The sequence below is a fragment of the Leuciscus leuciscus genome (assembly GCF_965113295.1).
Source record: "Leuciscus leuciscus genome assembly, chromosome: 24".
NCBI lineage: Eukaryota > Metazoa > Chordata > Actinopteri > Cypriniformes > Leuciscidae > Leuciscus > Leuciscus leuciscus.
The window spans coordinates 18,908,754-18,933,930 of NC_138723.1; the positions used below are offsets into that span (position 1 = coordinate 18,908,754).

The 25,177-nt window shown below is 38.1% G+C and overlaps 1 protein-coding gene across 3 annotated transcripts in view; it reads right to left on the minus strand.

The window, feature by feature from the left end:
* alcama (activated leukocyte cell adhesion molecule a) overlaps positions 1-25,177 on the minus strand; it is a 65,079-nt gene that overhangs the window by 19,786 nt on the left and 20,116 nt on the right. Inside the window, exon 1 of one of the 3 annotated variants that reach the window (XM_082157197.1) lies at positions 24,167-24,198. The exons of the other annotated variants lie outside the window; for them this stretch is intronic. Within the exon in view, the coding sequence (XP_082013323.1) occupies positions 24,167-24,185 (19 nt within the window). The 5' untranslated portion in view covers positions 24,186-24,198. Of the gene's footprint in view, positions 1-24,166; positions 24,199-25,177 lie in introns of those variants that run through there. 3 annotated transcript variants of the gene reach the window in all.

The following is a 25,177-nucleotide window of genomic DNA, read 5'->3' on the forward strand; positions in this document are numbered from 1 at the left end:
ATGACAACAGATAATCTGCTGGAAGATTCTGACATTGAATAAAGACAAGGAAAGAGGGTTATATAGAGAATACTGTTCAAACACAAATGGATGAACCCTTCTGAAACCTGTCAAAAACATGATTGCACCATTGCAAGGAACAGCTTAAACTAGCTGAAACTGGTTTGCTGATATAAGTTGGTCTTCCAACTTGGTCAGGCTGGTCTGATTTGCTGGTTTAGGTTTTAAATGCTAGACCAGGCCAGCTTAAACTGAACTCAAAAACTAGATTTCAGTCATGATTTATCATGTAATCATCCAATAACAACTAATCAATTTTTAACATTGACTAGTTTGTTGATTTTTATTCTTTTTTTCAGTAAGTGCAGATATATGTGCTTTAATTTAGTTTCCAAAATTAATTTTATTTAATTTTATGCCCACATTTCAATATCATAATATCAATATCATAATTTAAAGCATCACTGCTACTGTAAAGCAATACACATTCAGACAAACCTCTCTATCTGCTGTGTGTGTCTCAGTGTTTTTGTTGTTGTTGAGCGGCCCACAACAAGCATTGCGCTTTCGAGTTTGTCAAAGTACAAATAGTCCTGCTTTAAAAAACAAGAATTACTGCAGACCATAAAACCTAAACTAAGAACTCATAATGTATTAAGTCAGAACAGTACGAGATATTAAATAATGTCGGTTACCTAACAGTTGATGTACCCTATTAACTTCCATTGTAGGAAAAAAATGATATGGAAGTCAATGGGGTCCATCAACTGTTTGGTTCCCATCATTCTTAAAAGTATTTTACTTTGTGTTCAGCAGAAGAAAGAAATTCATACAGGTTTGAAACAACTTGAGGGTGAGTAAATGATGACAGAATAAAAAATTTTAAGTGAACAATTCCTTTAAGTAGAAATATTTGCATTTGTAACAAAACTTAAAAAAAAAAAAACATTCTAATGCATGAATGTTAAAGTCAGCCATCCAATGGAGGCATTACATTTTTTAAATGTCAAAAAGTATCTTATATCTCTGCATTATACAGGAAAAGTGTTAAAGTATGGGCGTTGAGAGAGAGAGAGAGAGTTCCAGAGACCAGACATGTCTGAAGTGAAATCAAGCCTGATTGTTGCTGAGTTGTTTCTGGTTTTCAGAAATGTCGGTGGCGACCTTATTTAAACAACCCGCAGCGACCACATCTATCTGACTCACTGCAGAGAGTCATTCTCTATGACTGTGTTTGTGCGCTGATAGAAAAAGCTCTTATCACCAGGGTTCCCACGGTCATAGAAAACCTGGAAATGTAAGGAATTTAAAAACATAAATTTTCCCACTTGCAAAAGTCATGGAAATAAAATTAAAGTTAAAAAGGGCATTTAAATTTCTGTTTCTTTCTATTTATGCTGAATGTGTTTATGGGCTATAAAAATAAAAAAAAAATTATATGCAATAACAGAAATGTCACAGAAATTCATTGGTTAAAAGAGGGAGAGCCGTGTATCACACAGCTTTTGCTACAGCTGGATGAACAAAACCAAACCAACAAGGACAATTTGTTTTCTGTCAGAACTATCAAAACCTCAAAGATGAGCGATTGGACTTCAAATAAAAAAATCTCTGCAGGAAAACAATTTCATCCCAAAACATCTCTCGCTGGGACACTGGGACCTACAAAGAGCAGGTCTATCTCATCAAAAGTGTTTCATATTTTTTTCCAGAATGTGATGTTGCTTGGATAATATTGAAAATGTGGAAATATTTGAGCTCACATAAATGCATACGCACCAGCAATCCCAATATCAACAACACCGAATACTTGTTTATAGTATTTGGTGTGGACAAAAAAGCATCTTCAGCAAGTTTGTATTCAAAGAGAATAAGCTCTGGCCAGTACAAGTGCTTTGGGCGGCATCAGAAGAGGTAGAGATGATTCACTGTGTCTGAAGTGCTTTTATTGTGCTCTCCAAACTAATAGTGCTAATATTCGCTGAGCATTTGCACTGTCCTCAGGGTCAACTTGCTCCCACTGGGTAATTTCACAGCAGAATGTAGCCTCTTTCCAGGCACTGTTATTCAGATGTTTTGTTCTCTTTGCCTTTGTTAAAACATATTCGCCCAAATGAATGCCGTTTTCATTCCCATGGTGAACAACATACCTTCTGCTTCAGCCTGAAGAAATCTGCCAAGAGAAAACCATTCACTGCTGAACTGCTTTGTTTTTTATTACTTGCTGTTCACTTGAATTAAATAATTTATTTAATAACATTTTGGCCGATATGATAACTAATTATATTTATGTTAAGGGAGACAAAATGGCCAAATACCAAAAATTCTATATTGTATATAAAGTTCTATATTATTTTGTCTAAATACATTTAAAATAAAATCTTAAAAACTAAAAACCAATAGTTTTAAAAGCTACAAGTGAATTTAGGCATTGCAATATTATAATGCCTATAAAAAAACATTATAAAAAAAAACAGTGTTAAGTTATTGTTGTAAACAACAACAACAACAACTACAACAACAACTACAACAACAACTACAACAACAACAAAAACGTAATATTGACGATAACTGATACGATAACTGATAACTGATACACCGCCATTCAAATGTTTGGGGTCGGTAAGACCCTCTTCTGTTCATCAAGGCTGCATTAATTTGATCAATAATACAGTAAAAACAGTAATATTGTGAAATATTATTCCAATTTATAATACCTGTTATTTTAATTATTTTAATATATTTTCAAATGTAATTTATTACTGTGATGGCAAAAAAAAAATTCAGCAGCCATTTCTCAATTTTTTTCAGAATTCTTTGATGAATAGAAAGTTCAAGAGAACAGTGTTTATTTGAAATAGAAATCTTTTATAACATATTAAAGTCTTTACTGTATCTTTTGATTCATTTAATGAGTACTTGCTGAATAAAAGTAATCGTACTGACCCCAAACTTTTGGATGGTAGCGTTCAGTATAAATAAAGGTCAAACGTGTCCATTAGCATATAAGTTTGCTGCTGTTGTATCGAAAGTTGATTTGAGAATCGTGAAATTTCACTGACATCAAGTATTGAAATCCTGGTATTGTGACAACGCTAATTATCTCGGATCACCAATCTCAGCACTAGAGCTTGACAGCTGGAATACTCGGCACTCTCTGGTTCCTCTAAATCAGCTCCATGGATTCCAAAGCCCCTCACAGAGAGCAGCAAAGCTAGGAGAGAGGGAGGTAAAAGAACTGGCACTGGGGAAATCAATGCCTTCTCCGCTTCGCTCTACAGCCTGCGATTCATCAAACGGCGCCTGCCGTGCCCATGATCAAACCCAAACATATTAGTGGCTAAACACGAGAGCAGATTGAAGGAGCTTCTCACAAGCACTCAGTGTTTATCTTACTCTGCTTTCGCTCAAACAGACCGTCGAAAGAGCTTTTGGCACCGTCTCGTAACTTCAACATTCTCCTTAATTTAAAACTTGCTGGGCATAAAGCCACCTTGAATACGACTCGATAGTTCCACCATTCCCTGCCAACCGTCAGAATGCGTTGACGTCAGATATGCTTCTGTGATTCGAAAACTACCTATAAATCTATACATATATGCTAGGAGTTATTCGGCCCGTCTAGGGAGACCTCGGTTGACTTCAGGCTGGCGGAAGATCAGAGCATGGTTGACTGGTAATGCTCACATGCACTTTTCCAACACACACTCACCAAAATGAGCAAGTGCATTTTGGTCAATTTGAGAACTGTAGTATTTAGTTGTTAAATCTGTGCAATATTGGGGGGTTCAAGATGGAGCTGTATTTTTAATTGTTGGTCTATGTAGAGATGTGTCAGACTGTTCATTGTTTTCTCAACATTGTGTGACATGAGAGCATTTTCAACTCATTGTTGCACACCGAACACATACAGCAAATGCCATATATATATATATATATATATATATATATATATATATATATATATATATATATATATATATATATATATATATATATATATATGCACATACACACACACATACACACACTAAAAGGTCAGCTACCCCATTTGCCACACAGACTTGTAGCCATTAGTATAACGCCAGTTTGTTACACTTTTATCACATTTTTTATTCACTGTGCTTATTAAACTGGATAATTTTGTACCATTTAAAATTTCATATAAATGATTTTTTCTTGTGTTATAGAATGAGCTTAATCTTAATATTTGTATATTGTTGCTGAAAATTACAGACTGAAAATTACAGTGTACACTTTCCTCATCAACTTTAACATCCTAGAGAGTTTTTTTTTTTTCTAACAGCAGTTGCCTTTGGTTTGCTCTTGGGGGTTGTTAGACACCATTTTCTTTGTAAACTTATTTTTTCTCATTTCACTAAAGCTGCTTTGCAACAATGTGTAGTCTACTGTTTAAAGCTCTGTATAACTAATTGAATTTAGAACTGACTATTTCAGCAGGGAATGCAAGTTGCCAGCCCTCTCTAACCAGATTAACTGTAAGGTACCTCCTAAAATGCCACCATAATAAAATCAGAATATTAAACATAAGGGCCTGGCTTGGTATGCTTGCATAGCTGATGGACTTTGATCAGTGTAAAATGCTTTGAAAAAAAAGAAAAAGAAGAAGAAGAGTAAATCAAGTAGTACTCAAGTAGTCTGGTAGTACTGCCCATCTGCTGTATGAGCAGTAAAATACCAAATCGAAATTCATCTGGAGGCATAACCCATAATGCTGTGCCTCCACCTGTGGAAAGTAGTAAGGCTGTGCTGAGTTAACACTTTTGTAATGAATGATTCTGACTTTTGATCCTTTGACCAGAAAGACACACTCCACTGCAGTAGATTTTGTACGCTACAACATTGGCTTTTTTATTTTTTTTTATTGATCAGCCACAGGTTTACAGCAGAATTTATTCCAGGACTAAAGTTCAGATGTTTTCCAATTTAATCAATAATGATGTGAATTTAATGTAAAAGTATTGGTGTTTGCTGTGCACATCCCAAGGGAAGTGTTTTCAGCAGTTCCTAAAAACCTACAGAAAGGGTGCTATTGTGGTGTTTTGCAGCCAGCCCCAGATTCTAATTGATTTAAGGCCTGTCTAATTAAAGTAAAGTGAATGAAATGCATCCAGACCGGTGATTTGATGGAATTAATGAAGCTCTGACTAAAGCCAGTAATTGGTTGGAATTCCATTAGGCATGGATTTCCTCAGACACGGCAGCGGCAAACAAGCAGGGCATGTGCTTTTGTACAGGGTGGCTGCCGAGTATTGACTCCTTCTTAGCTTGAATGATACCTGTAGCCACAAAGCCCAAATCTTCCTCTTCAGACATGATACACACGGAAGTTGAACACAGAATAATTGCGTACACAGGCACAGTTTTCATGTTTCATGGGGACTTTCCATAGATATAATGATCTTTATACTGTACAAACTGTGTATTCTATCTCCTTATACTAACTCTACCCCTAAACCTCCCCATCACAGAAACATTTCTGCATTTTTATATTTTCAAAAAACACTACCTAACCCTAACTCTAAACATACCCCTCACAGACAAAAAATATCCCTTAGTATGATTTATAAGCTGTTTTTCTCATGGGGACCAAAACAAATGTCCCCATTTTGTCCTCATAATGTAGGGTTTACCAGGCCACCCACCTACACACTCACACAAACACACAACAATATAAAGGACAGCATGGCTTTTGTTCAAGGCATAAACTCAAAGCAATAAAGACATAATGGGCACTGTATATAATCCAATATAATGCAATATTATAACCATCTGCTGCATTTAATCACACTAACCTTATACATACACTCTCTCAATTAAAAAAGTGTTGTTTATTTAAAGTGTACAAGAGATGTATTTATAGAGAACTCATTAAATGTGATTTGAATGTAAAGAAGACCGTAATTAACATAGGTATATTCCTACAGTCTCATTAATTGAGAGTGGAAGACGGAGTACATTACTACACATGGAGAGACACAGCTAGGTACTGAGAGGTAGTCCGCAGGTTTGACCTGCAGCTCGATTAAATATATTATTACTGATCCTTCATATAAACTGCCTCCACAATCCAAACACAACAAGCCTACAGTGAACCAGACTCCACTGCAGGAAGAAGTTTTGCAAAAAATGTGTGATTAAGAATTCTGTGCCTATAGCGTGTTGAGCCTGATCTAGCAGCTAAGGGCCTCTGAGCACCAGCGCTAATAAACACAGTGTTTGCATTGGCTAGGTGCTTTCATCTCTTCTAATGCAAGTCTGTTCATCTTCTAAATCAAATATTATTGCCTGCCCAGAGTCATGGATCCACACGAAAATTATAGTGGTATTAACCGACAGAAGAATCCATATTTTTTTCTAGCAGGTAAACATCCACAGATAAAAATTCACACAGAAATAGCAAGACTTCGTGATTTGATCGACACATCCCGCTACTTTATTTTTGTCCCAGAATATCGAAACTTATCCAGCATCAAGCTTAGAAGTTTAGGTTAAATTATATGGCCGACAGCTTGTATGTGGCAGATATATATATATATATATGTGTTATATTGTATGAAATATAGAATAATTTTATAATATAATAATAATAATAATAATAATGTTATACTATACACAAGCAACTGTATAAAAAATATATCACTATCACTAATCAGGTCTTGCCAAGAAAAAAAAAAAAAAGTCACACCACTCAGTGCTCTGCATCCTTATTAAATACGGTACCCTAATTACGAAGGTAAACCATATGCACATCAATGGAACACATCAGTTGAGGTTTGCGCCACCATCTGTCTCATCAGTTTGTAGTTTGTTCAGCTTAATTGAGGGATTTGTCCAGTACATCTGCATATCCCCTGAAAAGAACAGTCATGGCCAAATCACCCACATTTCTGCTCATTGGTTGCCCATCCAACAAGTAAAAAAAGCAGATAATCATCACTTTACTTTGACTGGATGCTTTTGTCTGTTTCCCCCCCCCCTTTTTAACCTTTTTTAACGTTCCTCACTATTTTGTTAAGCTAGTCATTATTCCATCTCTAAAATGGCATTAAGCGGCAGTGCTCTTTGCTGTCAACGGCCCATCAGCAGCAATGGCCATGCATAAAGCAGCTGGTTTAGTGAGCTGTGTCGAGAGTGTTAGCATTAGATAGGCGTGGATGTAATCATTTTTGTGATGGGCGACAGCAATTACAGTGCAGGGAAAGAGCATTGTCAGAGGGGCTATTTGTTCAACTCTTTTTGCTTTCCCTCTTCTCTCTTTCAGAGTCCATACTTTAACTGGGATCCATTGCCTCTGAAGACTGCAGTGCAGCTACTGAAATGTTTGTGAACTGGGAGTCTCTCTCAACACATTAGCAATTTGCTATTTGCTACGGAGATGATTTCCCTGTTGAAAAATCTTTCCAGATGGAAGTTAAATACATAATAACTATGTTTTGAAACACGGTAGCTTGTTTCTAGCTGTTCCAAGAAACCAAGCGCTGACATCTTGGAACTTGAGTCTGCGCAGTAGCGAATTCGGGACCAGACCTGCGCAGTAGTGAGCAGGAAGTAAAGCTGTGAAATCAAGGCCCCGCCCTCACTCTCGGTGTGAAATAATTAATTAATAATTTTGATATTAAATTTAAAGCTCCAATCTCCTCAGTCCTCCGAAGATCCCGAAAAAAAGTCTGTTGGTGCTTCAGTGACTACTTCGCTCAGAGAACCTGTCAATCATGACGTCACAGAAATTCAGATACTATGTTCTAAACTACATTTATATAATCTACATTTTCTGGTTGGATATCTACTAGGTGGTTGCTAGACTAGGCTGTATGATTGATAGAGTACTCTATCAGAAAGAGTGGTTTATAAAGTATTCTTTCTAATTGGAAATAGTATGCAGAGGCACTATGAAGTAGTCGGTTGTGCAGTGTTAGCTAGGGCATTGCTAAGTAGTTGCTAGGGTATTCTGGGTGGTTGCCAGGGCATTGCTAGTGTGTTCTGTCTTAATGAAAACAGACATGTGATTTTTGTAGACTAAAGGCCAGATTTTCTATTGGCTTGCGACAGCGCAACCCCCCTTTTGGCGTTAAAAAAAAAATACTGTCAGGATTTACTAAAGACACGCCATGAAAAATTTGCGCCGAAAAGGCATTTTTGTGGCTGACCTTATTGGATATGCATTTGTAGGAGTTTCCCTTTCAGACGCAACATATATGGGAGGAGAGTATTAAAATGAATCATGCAAGGTGATTTATGGTAGTCAATCTACTGGTATTTGCGGCATTATTTACCGCCCAAAAAAAGCATGTCTTAAACCAGCCAACTGGTAGATTGCATTGGTCATAATGGAAATGAAAACCTTCCTGCATCTGTGTTCTTTAATTTGCACATTGTCAGTAGATCACGTGCAGAAATTTCCACTCACATCGGCGCTTTTTTGGAATTACGCTCTCACGCTTATTTGCTCTGTTTAGTCAATCTGGTCTAGAATTGTTTCAGGATGGTTAGTGCTGGTTAAGCTTGCTTTCTGGTGAAGTTGGTTGATCTTAGTACTACTTAAGCAAGTTAAGAAGTCTGGTGGCAAGAGCAGCAAACCAGCAATGTCTTTTCAGCAGGGCAGAGCTCTGTGACTTCCCTCTAAGAAATGTGCAAATATTTGCTCCGAGGACCCAAGCAAAGCTTTTTTTTGTTCAGGATGAGAGCCAATACTCTAAAAGCAGTAGATTGATTGTGTTCCAATAAATTTGCAACCCCATAAGAGTTGAATCGACCACTGCACAGTGTCTCTGTGTACGGTTTTCATTAAGACATATGGAAAAAACACACATTCAGGGATCACAGCGCACAGTGATAATTGGCCTTCCTCTACGACTAGCGCAAGATGGCCATTAATGACATTTGCTGAGGAGGAACATTGCCTTCAGCAGTCTAATAAACACCATCTAAAACAACTTCCTCCACACTGACAAGAGGAAATCTGCTTTTGGCAGAGCAGCGTCTATACTATTAACTTGACTCTGCTTTTTCAACAAGCCAATCCATTAGCCTAAAACCATCATGCTGTCAACATAATACCTCTCGTTTCTGACTAACCACATGAAATAATAATGAGGGAAGTGGAGAGAGAGATTAAGACTCTTATGAGCTTCCTGTGGATGGAGACACTCTAATGGCAATGTACAACTATGCTCTAAAAGAGTTCCCGTCCATCACGGCATGTCTGAGCATGGAGCGAGAAAGTAAGCGATCGGTTAATGACCTGATCCAGAGAAGTTTGCGACCGTAGTCTGGTCAAGAACGAGAACAACCCGTTTACAATGCAAATGCGAACTGGGGATCAATGCCCCTCGCCCACTGAATCTGGTCCCAAGTGCTGTTAACAAGCAAGAAGTAATTGATTAAGACAGCCAGCACACGCAGAGTAATGAAGCAGACAAACACACGCCGACGTGACTACGTGCTCAGAAGCGAACAGTAGGTATACTAAAAGTGTGCGGCTCAGTCAAGGGCACTGCCTTTATAGGGAAGTCTTCATTACACCGCAGGCAGGCGAAGAAATCAGAGCATCTTTTTTTTTTCTCGTCCGGCTCCTTGTAGAGGTCCTCTGGTGGTGCAAGCAGGCTAATTGACCCATCCATGGCCCAGGCTTTCAGGAGCGGACGGGCACAGAGCCTGGAGTGCTGAAATAATTGACTTGATGAAATGAAGAGCAGAAACTCTCAGAGGATGGCTGCCTTATCCACGCACAACTTCTGTCTCTCTCTCTCCACCGTTTTTAGTCTGTTGCACTAAGGGAGAATTCACTAAACGGTTAGACCACTTATTTGCCACAACAAACTGTGTATTATTCACTAAACAACCGCAATCCAGTTTAAGTAGCTGCTAAATGTGCGGATATAGTGTTGCATTTAAATTATGCCATTGTCATTCTTTTCAGCTATTTTCCTGGCGAAAAGTAAGCAGACAGCTTCATTAAATTCCAAAGAGGTGCTTATGTAAAGTTTCTATTGATCATGGCAACAATTATTCATCAAACGTTCATCAAATGAAAGGTAAAATTAGGCATATCAGACATACACAGTTTTAAAAAGACGATTCGGGCACTCCTCCACTGATGAATCTTCGGTTACATGACAAAAGAAATCGTATTTTACCTGAGTTGAATGTGAGTCTGCAGTCTGATTTGAATTTAATGCTATAAAAAGACTAAATAATTCCAAGAATCTTTCTGCCGAGTTACTCATAGCTCCATGCAAAAGCAATCAGACAGTAAAACCAGTATTGCCCGATTCACGAACAACTGACTCTTATGAAAAGGTTATTTTTAGGGAGTTAAAACATACAGCGTGATTTAGAGTAGTCGGTACACAAACAAATAACTCGTATGAGCCAGTTCTTTATAGTAAATCAAAACATAATGTTTACAGTGTAAGCTGATTCTTAAACTAATTATTTTTTAATGAACTGAAAGAGTGTGATTCAGTGTCACAAGCAAATTATAGAATCAAATCAAATCAAGACTAAGAAGATCCGGAATTGCACCTTGCTAATTGCATAATGCATACTCAAAGATTTTTGTCGGTTTCATGAATTGCATAAATTCTTTAGTGAATGAGGCACCAAAACAATACATGCATAAAAATAAATGGAAGTAACAGGAAGCGTAGTTCGTTCTAAACGCGTTCCCCTCTGACTGATTAGTGAAGTGAGTCAGTGGTGTCTTCAGTGCAGTGTTCTCTTCTCACCTTTAACGCGGTACTGTGCAGACAGACAGTTAAACAACAACCCACTTAAACAAATGCAAGCCCTGCAGTGGACCATGGAGACCTACTTGTGTCTGACTAGACCTCTTATAATAGACATCAGTATGCACTGAAGTGAAGGTTGAGAGTTTGAGACTGGAACAGGAATACGTGTTGCTATTATTAAGACAGGTGCTTCTTTTGAGAGTATGCTGCTTATTTTCTAAGCACACAAACGTAGCCCAAGGCGTTAAGGTGAGGTGGGGATATGGCCCTTATTCGGTGCATTGCAAGGACAAATTTCATAACCATGTGAATTTTTAACAGCTGGGAAACGTACCTGTTGCTTCCAAACATTCCAGGATGATCACATAGTTAAATGTGGTATGCTACACGATAGGGCTTGTAACACCCAGGGCGTCTATTGGGTTGAATCTCACGAAACCTGAGGTATTTATTCTAATTAGATGCCTACATTCTTCCAATATCAAAATAGGTAAAATTACAAATTTTTATTCATCTCTAGGACTGACTTCGGGTTCACTGCCCCATCAGTCCGCACCCCAAAAAAAACCATTTGTTCGGAAGCTCTAGGAAAGGAGTCGATCCAATCCGCACCCCACAGTCCGAACCGAACCGAACTGAGACGTCAAACTCACAACTCCACCACAGACCCAGGTCATCAGCATGGTTTCATCTCTCAAGTTCCCCAATTAAGTGGTTTATGTTTCTCTCTTACCCAATTCTCAGTGTCATTTGAGTTCAGTTTAGAATCAAAAGGATGAATACAGTGCAGTCAGTCAGACGTACAGTGGATACAGTTATTAAAAGAATTAAAAGAGATAAACTGCAAACACTGGTGTATCATATTTTGTACAGCTGCTTATTATACTGTGAGATCATCGCATGTGGATTGTACTGTGTCTGTGGTGATCTTTCAACGCGCCTAAAAAACCTATTTGACGTCTCCAATAGAGCCGATTTCCCCCTAAAATAGGTTTTACAAATAGTGGCGGCTTGTCAGAAGAGGCAAAAATGGCACAGCCAAATTTTGAGAAAAGAGCAATTTACTATTAATAAAATTCCTATTGTGTATTTTTTGTTTGTAATTTTACAATTCACTATTGTAAACCATAAATATTACTGAAATCTGAACCCCAGTGGTTTACCAGTGTTTTTTCTTCAAGTGCTATGAGTGAAATATTATTATATTTATATTGTCTTGTAATTTACATTTGTATGTGTAATTTAATTATCTTATTTTTTGTGAAATTGACAGCTTTAGAAATTTGAATTAAAAAAATGTAACCACATTTTTCTCCCAAATTTCTTATTACTATAATGCAATTTAAATCACCATTGAGAATGTATGCAATGTAAAACATTATACAATGTTATACAGTAATGAAATGTTCAACGCATTCTCATCCCAAGTCGTCATATACTGACGCTTTTGACATTTCGTCTACATCGAACGCACATGGAACCCTTTAGGGTTTTTGACGCTAAAGGGTGCCATGTGCGTTCGATGTAGACGAAATGTCAAAAGCGTCAGTATATGACGACTTGGGATGAGATCGGGCTGAAATGTTTGGTAGAAATTGTGGTCATACGTTTTATTAATGCCAAATATAATGTTTTTTTTTTTCTTTGACCCTTTAGGGAACAATGTGACCTGATTGTGAGATTCACACAATCACACCTGTAACACCTGATGTGTATAGGCAATGAGAGAAAGAGAAAGAAAAAGACACGCAGAAAGAGACAGTTCATCTCCATGCACAGCTTGTGCTTCACTGAGCAGGTGGCAGGAAGTCTGAGGTACAGCGACATGGACGTGAAAGAGCGAGAAACAGTGTATAATTGCCCTAACCACGTTAGAGTCAGTTTCTCAATAGCACTGCCAGCAACACATGCCCGACAGGTCTTATCTGGCAGGAAAGATGCAATTTCTACCATGCTGAGCTAACCAAACAAACTTACTCAATTCAAGTAGATTACAGAATTTCTATAGGAAAACCTTGAGGGCTGTATAACAGAACAAATTGAGCAACACGGGACAAATAACTATTATATGAGTCAATACGATTTCTGAGACTTATGAGTACTGTGATATCACAGGTTTGTGTAACCTTGGGCAGTAGACTCTAGAGAGCCACTCCCATGCAAAAAGAAATCAATGCAAACATTTTTCAGTTGCGCTGCCTTGGAAATCAACGTTGGGTTCGGGCTGACATCGATGTGTGGGGGAAAGAAGGGAGAAGAATTTGCAGAGCTAGAATTAAGGGTTGTTTTTGTTCATTGGGCACACAGAGAAAAGAGGAGAGGAACAGCAGTGTGCGAGAGAGTGAACGTGCTGTGAAAGAAACCACGGGGCTTCTGGGCTCTCATAGGGATAAGCATCATCATGCAACCAGCTTTCCTTTTCCTTTGCTCCTCCTCTTCTCTCTCTTTCTCCACTCAGTCTGTCTCTATGTCTCTGTTGGGTGTTTCAGATCAATGCTGGCACTCACAGTGCTCACTGCTACAGTGCTGTCTGTACTGAGAGATTTCAATCCCATTGATAGTAGAGGTTTGGTCTCTGCACTGAGGTATGGGCCAGCATTTTAATCCAGAGGCCACTCTGCTATGCCAAAACACCCTCAAGGGAGGCATTCATTCAGCTTCTGTGTAAACAACGCAACTTTCCGCCCGGCTTAAGGAAGTTCTGAACCTTTGCACTCCTTACCACTTGCCATATTTGCTATTCAGATGTATTCTAGTCAAATAGCCCTGACATCAGGATTATGCCAATAGGTGTCAAAGGTAATGGAGAAGGTATACATCTACAATGAATCTAGATGATGAGAAAAGTTGCATAGGACCTTAAAGTCAAATCGAAACTGACCCTATTTACTTTCCTAATAGACATTTCTGATCTTTGTCCATTAGTCATTGTAAACTTGCACCTGTAAATGAATTTCCTTTTCAGCTGATGTCATCAAGGCCGCTGAAGTTTCAGCCAACCAGCAGCTGAGGGTAATTATCAGTGTTTTGTGTTACGGTGTTGCAAAATAATGTTAAGAAATCATGTATTTCTATTAAGTTCACTCACAGATAAAACATACAGTGTGAGCAGTGTAGTCCAAAAAACTAAATAATGACTCTTATGAATGCTTCTTTTTATTGAATCAAAGCATAAAGCACAACCAATGAAGTCTGATTCAAGAGTAAATTACTCTAATGAAGAGTTATTTTTAGTGATTTTAATTCATTGGCAAATGACAAATGAGCAGTTCATTTAAAGCTGCAGTGCATAACTTTTTTGTGTTAAAAATTTACTAAATTTATATAATAAGCGAGTACATCATGAATCCATTTTCCAAACCGTTTTTTGTCTTATCCTGAATCACTATGGTACGCCTATAATAAGTGTTTCTATTCTGACTATTTTACCACTGGGGAGTAGCCCAGTACCTGCATGACTCGTCATAGACATAAACAGGGAGAAGTAGCTCCGCCTACAATGTTCTTCCGCAAAGACGATTGCAGTTCTGTTTATTAAACGACTCACAAGTTACTGGTTTGAAACACAAATTCTTAACGGAATAAACTCACTGAATCAGTGAGAGCGTTTACCTTATCAATACTGGATTCACTTACTAAACTGCAAGTTATCATTACTTTTGAAATTTAAAAACAAAACAGTTTTGCGTACAATGTGTAATTCCCATCCTAAATGTTTAAATATCCTGTTTCAGTCATGTTGCATAAGTAAAATAGATTTCGTATGACATTTCATATTGGCAATCTTTATTTTAAGCATGCTGTTAATTAACCCAAAAAATAAGGTATTTTTGGAGACTGACTCTCAAATGAGCAAAAGGAAGCAGCCACAGTAATTATGAACACCATTTTAATCAGACCTTTCTAGAAAGAGTTGTTTACCGAAGAAAAAGAAAAAGAAAAAATGTTTTGTCCTTAGTGTTATTCTTTTCTAACACTAAAGGATTTTTAGGTGTCTCTAAGGGGTTCTGTACAAACAAATTTTAAATTCAACTGTAGTTAAAGGTTAAAAAAAAAATCCATCAGACTCCTCAGCCATTATTCAAATGAAAAGTATTGCTGAGGGTAGTTGAAAAAAGAAGCAACATACCAACTGTAAAGCAAGTAAATAAAAAAATAAAAAAAATCATTGAACATTACTTGAATAGTGTTGCAATTACCCATCTGCCATGTACAATTAGAGGAGTGGCCATACAGGTGACGCATGGAAAATGTCAATGAAACGAACGTTTTTAAAAGGTAAAAAGGTAATCTTGAATGCTGAAATGTCAAGGATTGCTGAGCTTCTCTCCACTTTTCAGTAACACATACAGTAACAACACACTGAACTATTGCACACACACACACACACACACACACACACACACACACACACACACACACACACACACACACACACACACACACACACACACACACACACACACACACACACACACACACACACACTGTGAAAGTCACCAAGTTTCTCTGCAGAATTTATCAAATTTCTCATTCAGAGAAAACAATTTGACAGAACTCCTTTTGCCACAACAAAACAAAAATCCAATTATCATAGCATCCAAACACAACAGCGCCAAAAAGCAGAGACTGAAACAGTCACACGGAGGAACAAAAAAGAAAGAAGCAAATTAACTGAGCATTGTGCGTCAGCCTGAAACCGCTCCCATGTCCCATCTCTTCCCTTTGCTTGTGGAGCTTGTTAAAGAGAATCCCATTCACCTTATCCAAATGTGAATGTTTTTTTTACTAAAACTAAACTAAAAAATGTAATAGTAATGATGCAATTTATTCATAGTATGCAATAAGGCAGCAAGCTTTGCTTGCAATCTAGCATGCACAACATTCTGAGGTGATTGTGTACTTTACTTTAATGTTACTGAAATAAAATGACATTAATTGATCAATAAAATGTGTCCTTTCTCAGCTTGAAGTTTTGTTGCAAAGCTTCTTTGACCACATAAAAGCTAAATTCCATTTGATTGGTTATGAAAATAAATCACCTCTGATTGGTCAGTGACACGTGCCAGCTTAAAAAGAGCACAAGCTTAAGCGCCACCTCCATTTTGTCTCATTCCAATTGAAAACTGACTAAAAACTCATGGTTACCATGTAAAACATACTTAATATTGCAGTTACATGCACCATACAAGCAATTCCCGCACACTATCGTAACTTGCAAGGAAATAATATTTATTCACACAACGTTTCGGTCACACGACCTTCATCGGGAGTGATGAAGGTCCTGATGAAGGTCGTGTGACCGAAACGTTGTGTGAATAAATATTATTTCCTTGCAAGTTACGATAGTGTGCGGGAATTGCTTGTCTGTTAAAACGATCCACCTGGTTGGTCTTATTATCCTACGCACCTATCACTCGCAGGTGTGCGATGGAGTTTGTTCACTAGTTACATGCACCATAAAACAGAAAAAATGTGTCCTGTTTCTATGGTGTGGGTGAGGTTCATCTATTGAAAGCACACAGTGGATGGAATGGCTCAGCCTCTACACTACATGTGAAAAAAAGACTCTAGTGCATAAAAATTTGAGGATCTTTGAAGAGTCAGAGGACAGCTTTTGGAATCAGTCAAAATGGCTCTAGTGATTCTTCCCTCTCCTTTTATCTGCTCTCATCACAGGGAAGCATACCACTCTCAAGGCCCAGGAGGAAATGAAAATGCACGCATATATATGCATGCTGAGGAAAACAAGAGCAGAGCAAAGAACATGGTCATAAAAAAAACTGTCCATCAGTCATGGAAGGAAGGTAAGTGCACTTTGCAATAATTTCCGTAATGCTCTACATTATGAATATGGTATGCAGGGTATCCTGTGGGAGCAGCGAAGCATATGCTTCCAGGAAGTCCCAAGAAGTCAGTCTTGGTAGTGAACCTTGCATTGCCATCTGCGTTCGTCTGCCACCCTTAATGGAATGCTATTAAACCCACTGCAGGGTCATTTGGAAACAACAACAACAAAACCTCCCCGTAAGTAAAGACTTGCTGCAGGGCATCATTACACCTCAATCTCATTTAGTACTGCAGGTAACGTAGCGGATTCATTACCCTGCGTCTGTTACTCATACAAAGGACACTACAGTCCATCTGGAACCTGACACCAAACATCTGAACAGCACAGTGGCCAGATAACAGGCGGGAACGGGCATCCTCCCATTACAGGATCCCTACAGCGACTGTGTGAGCAGATGTTCCTGTTTATATATTCAGGTGTAGGCTCTGATTGAATGCAGTTCAGGCTAAGTTCCCCACTGTGCAGTTAGTGCTCGTATGAAAGGGTAAAAGTGGAAAGAAAGAGGGCTCAGGATCAGTTCCTGTGGTACACCCTTTGAATTAAGTTGTCATCTGAGAATTTGAAAGTCACGATCATGAGTTATTGGTTGATGATTCATTGTCATGCAAATAACTGCCATTAGCGATTTAATGCAGTTTTTTATGTCACTTACAGTATAAAGACTGCACAGGGCTTTAGTACTTTGTAACATTTTAAATATACAAATATTTACAACCGTTTAAATTTTTTATATTTTTATTGTTGAATCTTATGCAATAGTACTACAGTCCAGTTTTTTTAATGCATTATTTTAAAGGGATGGTTCGGTGTAAAATCAACCTAGGGTCCTTTGCACCATGACTTCAAGCCAAACACCCCCCCAGAAGCCTTTTTTTCCCTTGGTTGAACATTATTAAAGTTAGAGGTTATTTAGGGAAATCAGCCGGATGGCTTGCAGGCGCTAATGGATCCTAGGATGTATCTCGTAAATTACCCCACTAATAATGCCCAGAATGAACAACACTTGCCTGGCGGCTCATGCTACTGCTAACCAGGATGTCGACGTCACTTCAGTGGTTTGGGAAAAGCACGAACATTTTGCATTCCACTGAAGCTGTTTTTCCATTATTTTTCTATGTAAATGTGAGGTTGACCGTTGTGCTCATGATTTTTGCACTCACGTCTCATGCAAAAACAAGTCATTTTTTTCAACTGCCCTGTGTCTTGTGTTTATAAGTGTATTTGTGTTTATAATTGCAGATTCTGTGTGAATGGCACCCTAATGTAACACAGATGCTTATTAATTTGCATACTTATGCACTATTCAGTGGCACTTAAGTATAAATAGTGTGCGTAGTGTGTTCACACTGAAAATTCCATGATGAAAAAGAGCACTTAAACGGATGATACATGTAATTAACAGAAAAACGAAGTGTGTAATGGAATATTGGACAGCTTTCCTTCCATAGCGGGTGGGGGAAGGGGCTGTAAGACTCCAATGTTAAATGACAAAACGACCCTATATATATATTTTTTATTTATTTTTTTGGGGGGGGGGGGGGGGGGGGGGGGGGGGGGTTCTTCATATATTCACACAGCTTTCCTTCCATAGCGGGTGGGGGAAGGGGCTGTAAGACTCCAATGTTAAATGACAAAACGACCCTATATATATATATATATATATATATATATATATATATATATATATATATATATATATATATATATATATATTTATAAATGTATATATATATATATTTTTTTTTTGGGGGGGTTTTTTTCTTCATATATTCACACACTCGCTGAGTACATACTGCAGAGTATACTGTTAGTGCTTAGGTAGTATGGTATGTCATTTTAGATACAACTATTAACTCTAATACATCTACTTCTCACTGAGCTCACCAAAAGCAGAAAAATGAAATGGGAAAACCCATGTTTCAACTTAATAGGTCTTTGCGCTATACACCATGTGCAGGGATACTGTGCCAAATGCACGCATGCCTCTATTATAGTCAATGTTCTGTATACTGCCAGGTCTTGACACAGCAGAAATCCTTCTTTCCTTTGTCAGTTTTCAGATTTCCATAGCTTTATGGAGTAGCAGGGTGAGAAAAATCACACTGTATCCAAGCAAAATCCTATTATTAACTATAAGTGTCTGATGCCAAAGACCTCTTTTTCGTCCAGCTCCCAACCATAACCAGCAGCGGGAGAGGTGAAGGATGACTCCATTCTCACTCATCTGTGTGTTTGTTTTACTGAAGTTTCAAGGTCTTCTCAGCGGAGACTGTTTGTCTCTCTGTTCTCCCGTCTCATGCTGGTGAAAGGCCAGCAGTGTGCCTGGAATGGACAACACCCCACCACCCCCCTGCATGATACCCACAAAAGAAAACGTTGCCTTGAGAAAAACATGCATACGCTCTGAGGTTTCCATTCTACTGCTCTGTTGCCCATTAGTTGAACTGGGAAGAAGTTCCGTTTGAAAGCAGACAGGAAGTGAGGATGGGCATGAGTGACAGTGTGAAGATGTTTTAATGGCTAGGGACCATTTAGCAACACAGACTTGGATAACTGACTGACATGCCTTGTTCTCCTACACACTGGAACAGTTTCACACCTGTGGGAGTGTAAACCTTTTAGTGAGAGCTTGTGTGAGAGAAGTGTGAGACATGCACCATTAGCACTGTGTGTCAGTCAGGCTGGCCGGCCTAATATCTTGCAGAATACACATTCCTCCGTTCGGCTTTAGATCACAAGCGATGTGCAATTTATACTCTGAGTTAAAGGATTAGTTAATGTAAAATTACATCTGCCATCACTCATTCGCCCTCATGTCGTTCCAAACCCGTATGTCTGGGTTCCATCCGTAAGTCTGGGTTCCATCCAAGACACACAAGATGTTTTGAATATACAGTATAACTGTACTGATCACTCTTTTTTTATGCATAATAGTGACTGAAGATTGTTTTTTAAAAAGATGCAAAAGCATTGATAATGTACAATTCTACTTTCATTTTTCAAATTTTTCCAAGTCTTCTGAAGCTTTGTATGATGAACAAATAAAAATGTAATTAAATTAAAGAGTTAATTTTAAGTTATTCACTGATAATCTTGCCCTTAAATGGGCTAATATCTGTTGTGACCATAGAATTAGTGAGTTCAATCCAGCTTGATAATAAAAAAAAGGAATCAACAAATCAGACATTGTTACTTTCCTTATGAACTCAACAATTAGATTTTAGTAGTGAAAAATATAATAAAATAAGTATATTTTAATTATTATACTTATTATTTAATTAGTAAATATAAGTATAAGTAAAATGACTAAACCTATAACTGAAACAAAAGTAAATTAAAGTTAAATTGAAATTGAAATAAAAAAACACTCCAAAAACTAATACTGGTAAAAACCATAAAATTACAAACACTAAAATTTTTATTAAAAATGAAAGATAAATAATAAAAGCTTATTCAAAATATTACTTAGTACTATAATAGTATATAAATAATTTTGAAATAACAGTTTTTTTAGTGAATAACTAACATTTTGTTGCTTAACTTTATTGTATACATTGAATATTGTTTTGTCATTTTGTAGAGAGACTTCATATTGTTTATATTGAAAAGAGCAATCATGAAATTCACACCTTGCCTTTTATGTTCCAAAGAAGAAAGAAAATCATGCCAATTTAAAACGACATGAGGTTGAGTAAATGAAGACAGAACTTTCATTTTTGGATGAACCATCTTTTCAGATTTGTGAGATCTTTTCCATTTTACACATGGGAACTGCAGTCAAGATCCCTGCTGACAGTAACCCCCTGGGGTGAGGGTGGCGATAAAACTCTCACGAGACTGTGCAGAACACTCATCTGAAGTAATGGTGAATGTGTAACTTCTGCAGCACAAGCCACCTGCCAACTTCAGCTCCAAATCCACCCACGACGCTAAAGACATGCAAATGGTGCAATGTTCGCCTAATGTAATTTGGAGAGAAAAGGGTCTCTCTGAGGCCTAAGGGCAATTACGCACACAGAAGAAATGACAGCAGATGGTCTTGGGTTTACACCAGAGCCTTACCTGGCTGCCTTTCCCTTCTTTACACACTTCACAACATTAACTATGAGCTAACACAACTGCCATGGAGATGCCCAAAACACTGCCAAATTCAACTTTCCAAAAGTTGAGAGCAGACTCCTGCATTTTAATAAGAACCAATGCATTAAGAGTCTTCTTAAAAATGGTTCAGTACAGTAACACAGAGTTAATTGAAGCCTGTGGACATCATCTTTCTTGCTTGAGCACCGTAACAGGCAGAGTTAATGAGGATGACCCCCTCCAGAGTAAGTCTGCTGTGAGCTTAGTTGGCTCCAGAATCTGCTGTGCCGATTAAGCGCTTGGTCTTTTGCTATCAGACCTCCTTTTGTGTTGTTCACTCTCAGCACAGCCCTAATCCTTACTAAAAGCCCAGATTCTACAGTAATCCAAGCCAGTGTGTGAAGATGTGACAGAGGAAGCCATTGATCTTTGAGTTTACCCAAGAAGTTAGACTAGTGGCTTGTATTAAACCTTCCAAGGTTGGTATTGTTGGTACATGACACGGCCCTGCATTTATTACTATTAATGTGAAGTATTTGGTGACCTCATCACGTTTGGATGTGTGCGAGTGTGTTGACTAGCAGAGAGACAGAGGAAGGAAAAAGACAACTCAAGCGAGCAGGTTGAGTCATACACAGAGAAAAGGGTCTAATCGGTATGTGCTGCATATTATTTTATTTATTTTTTTACTCTGAAGAAGACGCATGGGCGTCGAAACGTTAGTCGTTTTGTACCAATAATAAATTATTTGAAAACTGTGTGTGCTCCGGTCCTGTTCCTTGGTCCTAGTTAGACCTTGGGTTTCCTCTCTTGATTTTTGCGTCCTGTTCCGTGAGCACCAACCAGGCTGAAGCACAAGTGACTCCTTTCTACTTCCAAGGTTGGTATTGTTGGTACATGACACGGCGTTGCATTTATTACTATTAATGTGAAGTATTTGGTGACCTCATCACGTTTGGATGTGTGCGGGTGTGTTGACTAGCAGAGAGACAGAGGAAGGAAAAAGACAACCCAAGCGAGCAGGTTGAGTCATACACAGAGAAAAGGGTGTAATTGGTATGTGCTGCAAAGTGGAGCCACTGCCTGTACATTTGCTCACACATTTATAAGCTAAATGGGGACTTCTCGTGATTCGAATTTATTTGGATGCACAATATATATATGTACTATATCAGGGATTATATTATAGATTTTTTTAAATAACTCAATCAATCAAAAAATCAATCATTCATTAATAACACTGTAATATTTTATATTGAGCAAATATTCAATAAATATGTATTTTTTGTATTGAACATCATGTAAATGCCTAAATTCACTTATTGCATTTAAAATGATTTATTTTATTTTTTTAACAAAATAGTTAAGGATTTGTATATTGTGCAATTATTGGTTATCGACCATAACATGAAATAAATTTTCAGCATATCTGCCAGAATTCAGTATCAGCAGTATCAGACAGAATTTTAGTATTGTGCAATAAACCTTATTTTTAAACTTACCTAAATGAATTAGAAAAGGTTTGGAATTGAATAACCACACACACACACTCATATATTACATATATATTACATATACATATATATATATATATATATATATATATATATATATATATATATATATATGATTTATGCCCAACAGGTGAGAGAGAAGACAACATCCCAACCCCCTGCTAAAGTTCTTCAGGCCCCGGCTTGGCGCACCTTGAGTACCCACAGATCAAAGGTCGAGGGGTCAGATAAACAGCCCTAGCAGCAGGAGTCACGGGTGAGGCCAGCAGGTGATAGCTGATACTTTTTTGCCTCAATGCTCAGAGCCACAGCAGCTTTAGTCATCATTATTGTTTGCTAGCTCCTATTATCTTCAAGTTGAGAAATCATCTGGATTGATTTACCGTGTTGTACTGAACATGCCCACAAGCTCTGGAGTGCAGTTGTTACCCCGACAACCTCAGGGCTCGGCTATTTTTCCTTTTGGGCAAGACAAAAAGCCAGAGACCTGATCACTTCGTCCAGGCAAGAGGTATTACTTTTCAGTGAGTAATACAAGTGAACTGCGGTGAAGGACATACTCATTTTACCCACTCAAAAGAGTAAAAAAAAAGAAGAATATATGTTGCAAACAAAAATGTTAATAAAAAGTACAAAATAAAAAGCATCACATAACACAATGCACTGAGACAGTTCTGCTGGACACTGTTGCTAAGATATCATGATACTTCTCTGTTGCCATACACAGCCAGATAATAAAATCTTGGCTACAGGATAACAGCAGATAATGTTTCTAGATGGTATCCGGAACCCAACAGCAGCTGGTCCGATAAAATTGCTGGTTCCCTCAATCACGCTAATACTGTTACAGTCTAAGTGGAGTAGTGTGTGTGTGTGTGTGTGTGTGTGTGTGTGTGTTTTAGCTTAAAGTCTTAAAGGAAAGGACGAGCACAACAGCATATTCTCCCATTTACACATTCCATTAGTCTACCAAGCCATCACTCACAGTACTACACTGGAGTCCTGAAAAATGGCCCATTTCATGCCCTCAAAAGAGGTCATGATCCTTTGTTCCAGCATGGATACCACCTCTTAGCCGCTGAGATTACTTCTTGACTAAAAACAGCTATTTTTTGGGGCACACACACATGTACATTGTCTGATTATCATGAAATCTCCAGGAAAGCAGTGTTTCAGCCCTCAGGACAGACCTCTATGTAAGCTGGTTGATTTAAAAGGTATGGCACCATCTTGTCTGGATTTGGGCTGGGGAGGACGGAAGCATCAAATACGTGGCTTATAAATACAGCATGCGTGAAATGCTCTCTAATTAAGATCTAAGAGAGATTACTGCATTAATTCCAAAGGGAAAGCCCTGTTGAGTGAGAATTAAGGCACACCCCTCCTTCTAATTTTGGGTCCTGAAAGAAACTTCTAAAATGTGTAACGTGAGGTGAATGAGTCAAGTAGTCATTAGTGAGTGAGGCTTGCTGAACGTTAGAAGTCCAATATCAGACCCTTCCTGAAATGTCACAATCCTCATTATCTGACTAATCTTAGTCACTGGCTAAGGGGGAAAGTTATCAATAGAGTACAGTCGTGTTTGTCTTGTAAGTGGACTGGTTTCCTCCACTTCCTCAGCTCCATAGGCACACCCTGCCAAATTGGGGTTTGGAGGGTTTTTTAAGGAAACAATGAGCAGTGTATGCTCGCTTTAGACTTATCAGAGGGTAAAACATTGATAATGTGAAAGCTGTCATGCAGACCTGGGAGCACACCGGGATACTGAACCCGTGACTTCCTGTAAGAGGGGGTCTGAGTTCGGTTGCACTGGAACTGTGGAGCAATTCGCGTGAATGTGAAATCAGCTCAGACTCAGGTGCGTGCTTGTTCAGGAAGTAAATTAACATGCGCATGCGTTTTAGCCGATGACGAGTTTATTAGTTCAGCAATACACAAGTTAGGGGATGACATTGGTGATGATTTACCTGGGATACTGGAATCCATTGCAAGTGTCTCACTGTAACACAGATGTTTGTTTTTTTAAGTAAAGGAGTGACAAGTGAAAATGTATTTTTGTGGTAGTAAACATTATGCCACAAGTGCTGTTGATGGATCTTAACTTGAAATAAACCTGGGTTCCTTTAATCTAAATTGACTGTATAAAGGGTGAAAGTGCTTCCTACTTCTGAAATATGACCAAACGGACACAAACGCCCTCCCAAGGGAGGCCAAAGTCTGTGCTTTTGCCTGCTTGAAAGCAAGAGAAAGTGAAAGAGTGTGGTGGTGTGTTTGACCTCCCTATGGGTCAGGCTTCTGTAACAGAACCCGTGTTGATCTCAAAGCTCTCTTAAAGAGCAAGTGTTTGTCATTAGGAGGAACTCGGTTCCTGTTAGTCCTCAGAGATCACATAAAACCCCCATTCTCCTCGAAACACCCCTATCCCTCAGCATGAGGACCAAATGCTGATAACCCTGGCAGGATTAAAACCAGGCTGATAGAAACAATCCTCAGTCTTCTCAGACTTACCGACCTGGGGAAGGTCATCGTTGAAAATCAACCACAAGAGATGAAACACAGAGGCCGGTTGAGAGCTTGTTAAAAGAAGCTGCGCTATAAGATCACCATTTATCTTTTTAGTGCATGATTATAATTCATATTAACAACGGGAACTTCTCAGTAGCTTGAGTACTGACGGATTACATTAGCAATAGTTTATATAGCATTCATATCCATAGCATTCATGTGAAAAAAAACTGTTCAGATTCTATGGTTCTACTCAAATCACAATTGCTGCGTTGATTTCCTACATTTAGAATAATAAAATATTACTTGGCAGAAGCATGCGGTTTATTCTGATTATTATTGAATTTAACTTAACTATTTGAAATATTTCTTAAACATTGGTGTTTGTCATATTGATTGCATTTCGTGTGAAATCAATTCTCACTTTATTAATTAAAAAATAAAAATGTGAATAACTCAATTACTTTTGAAAT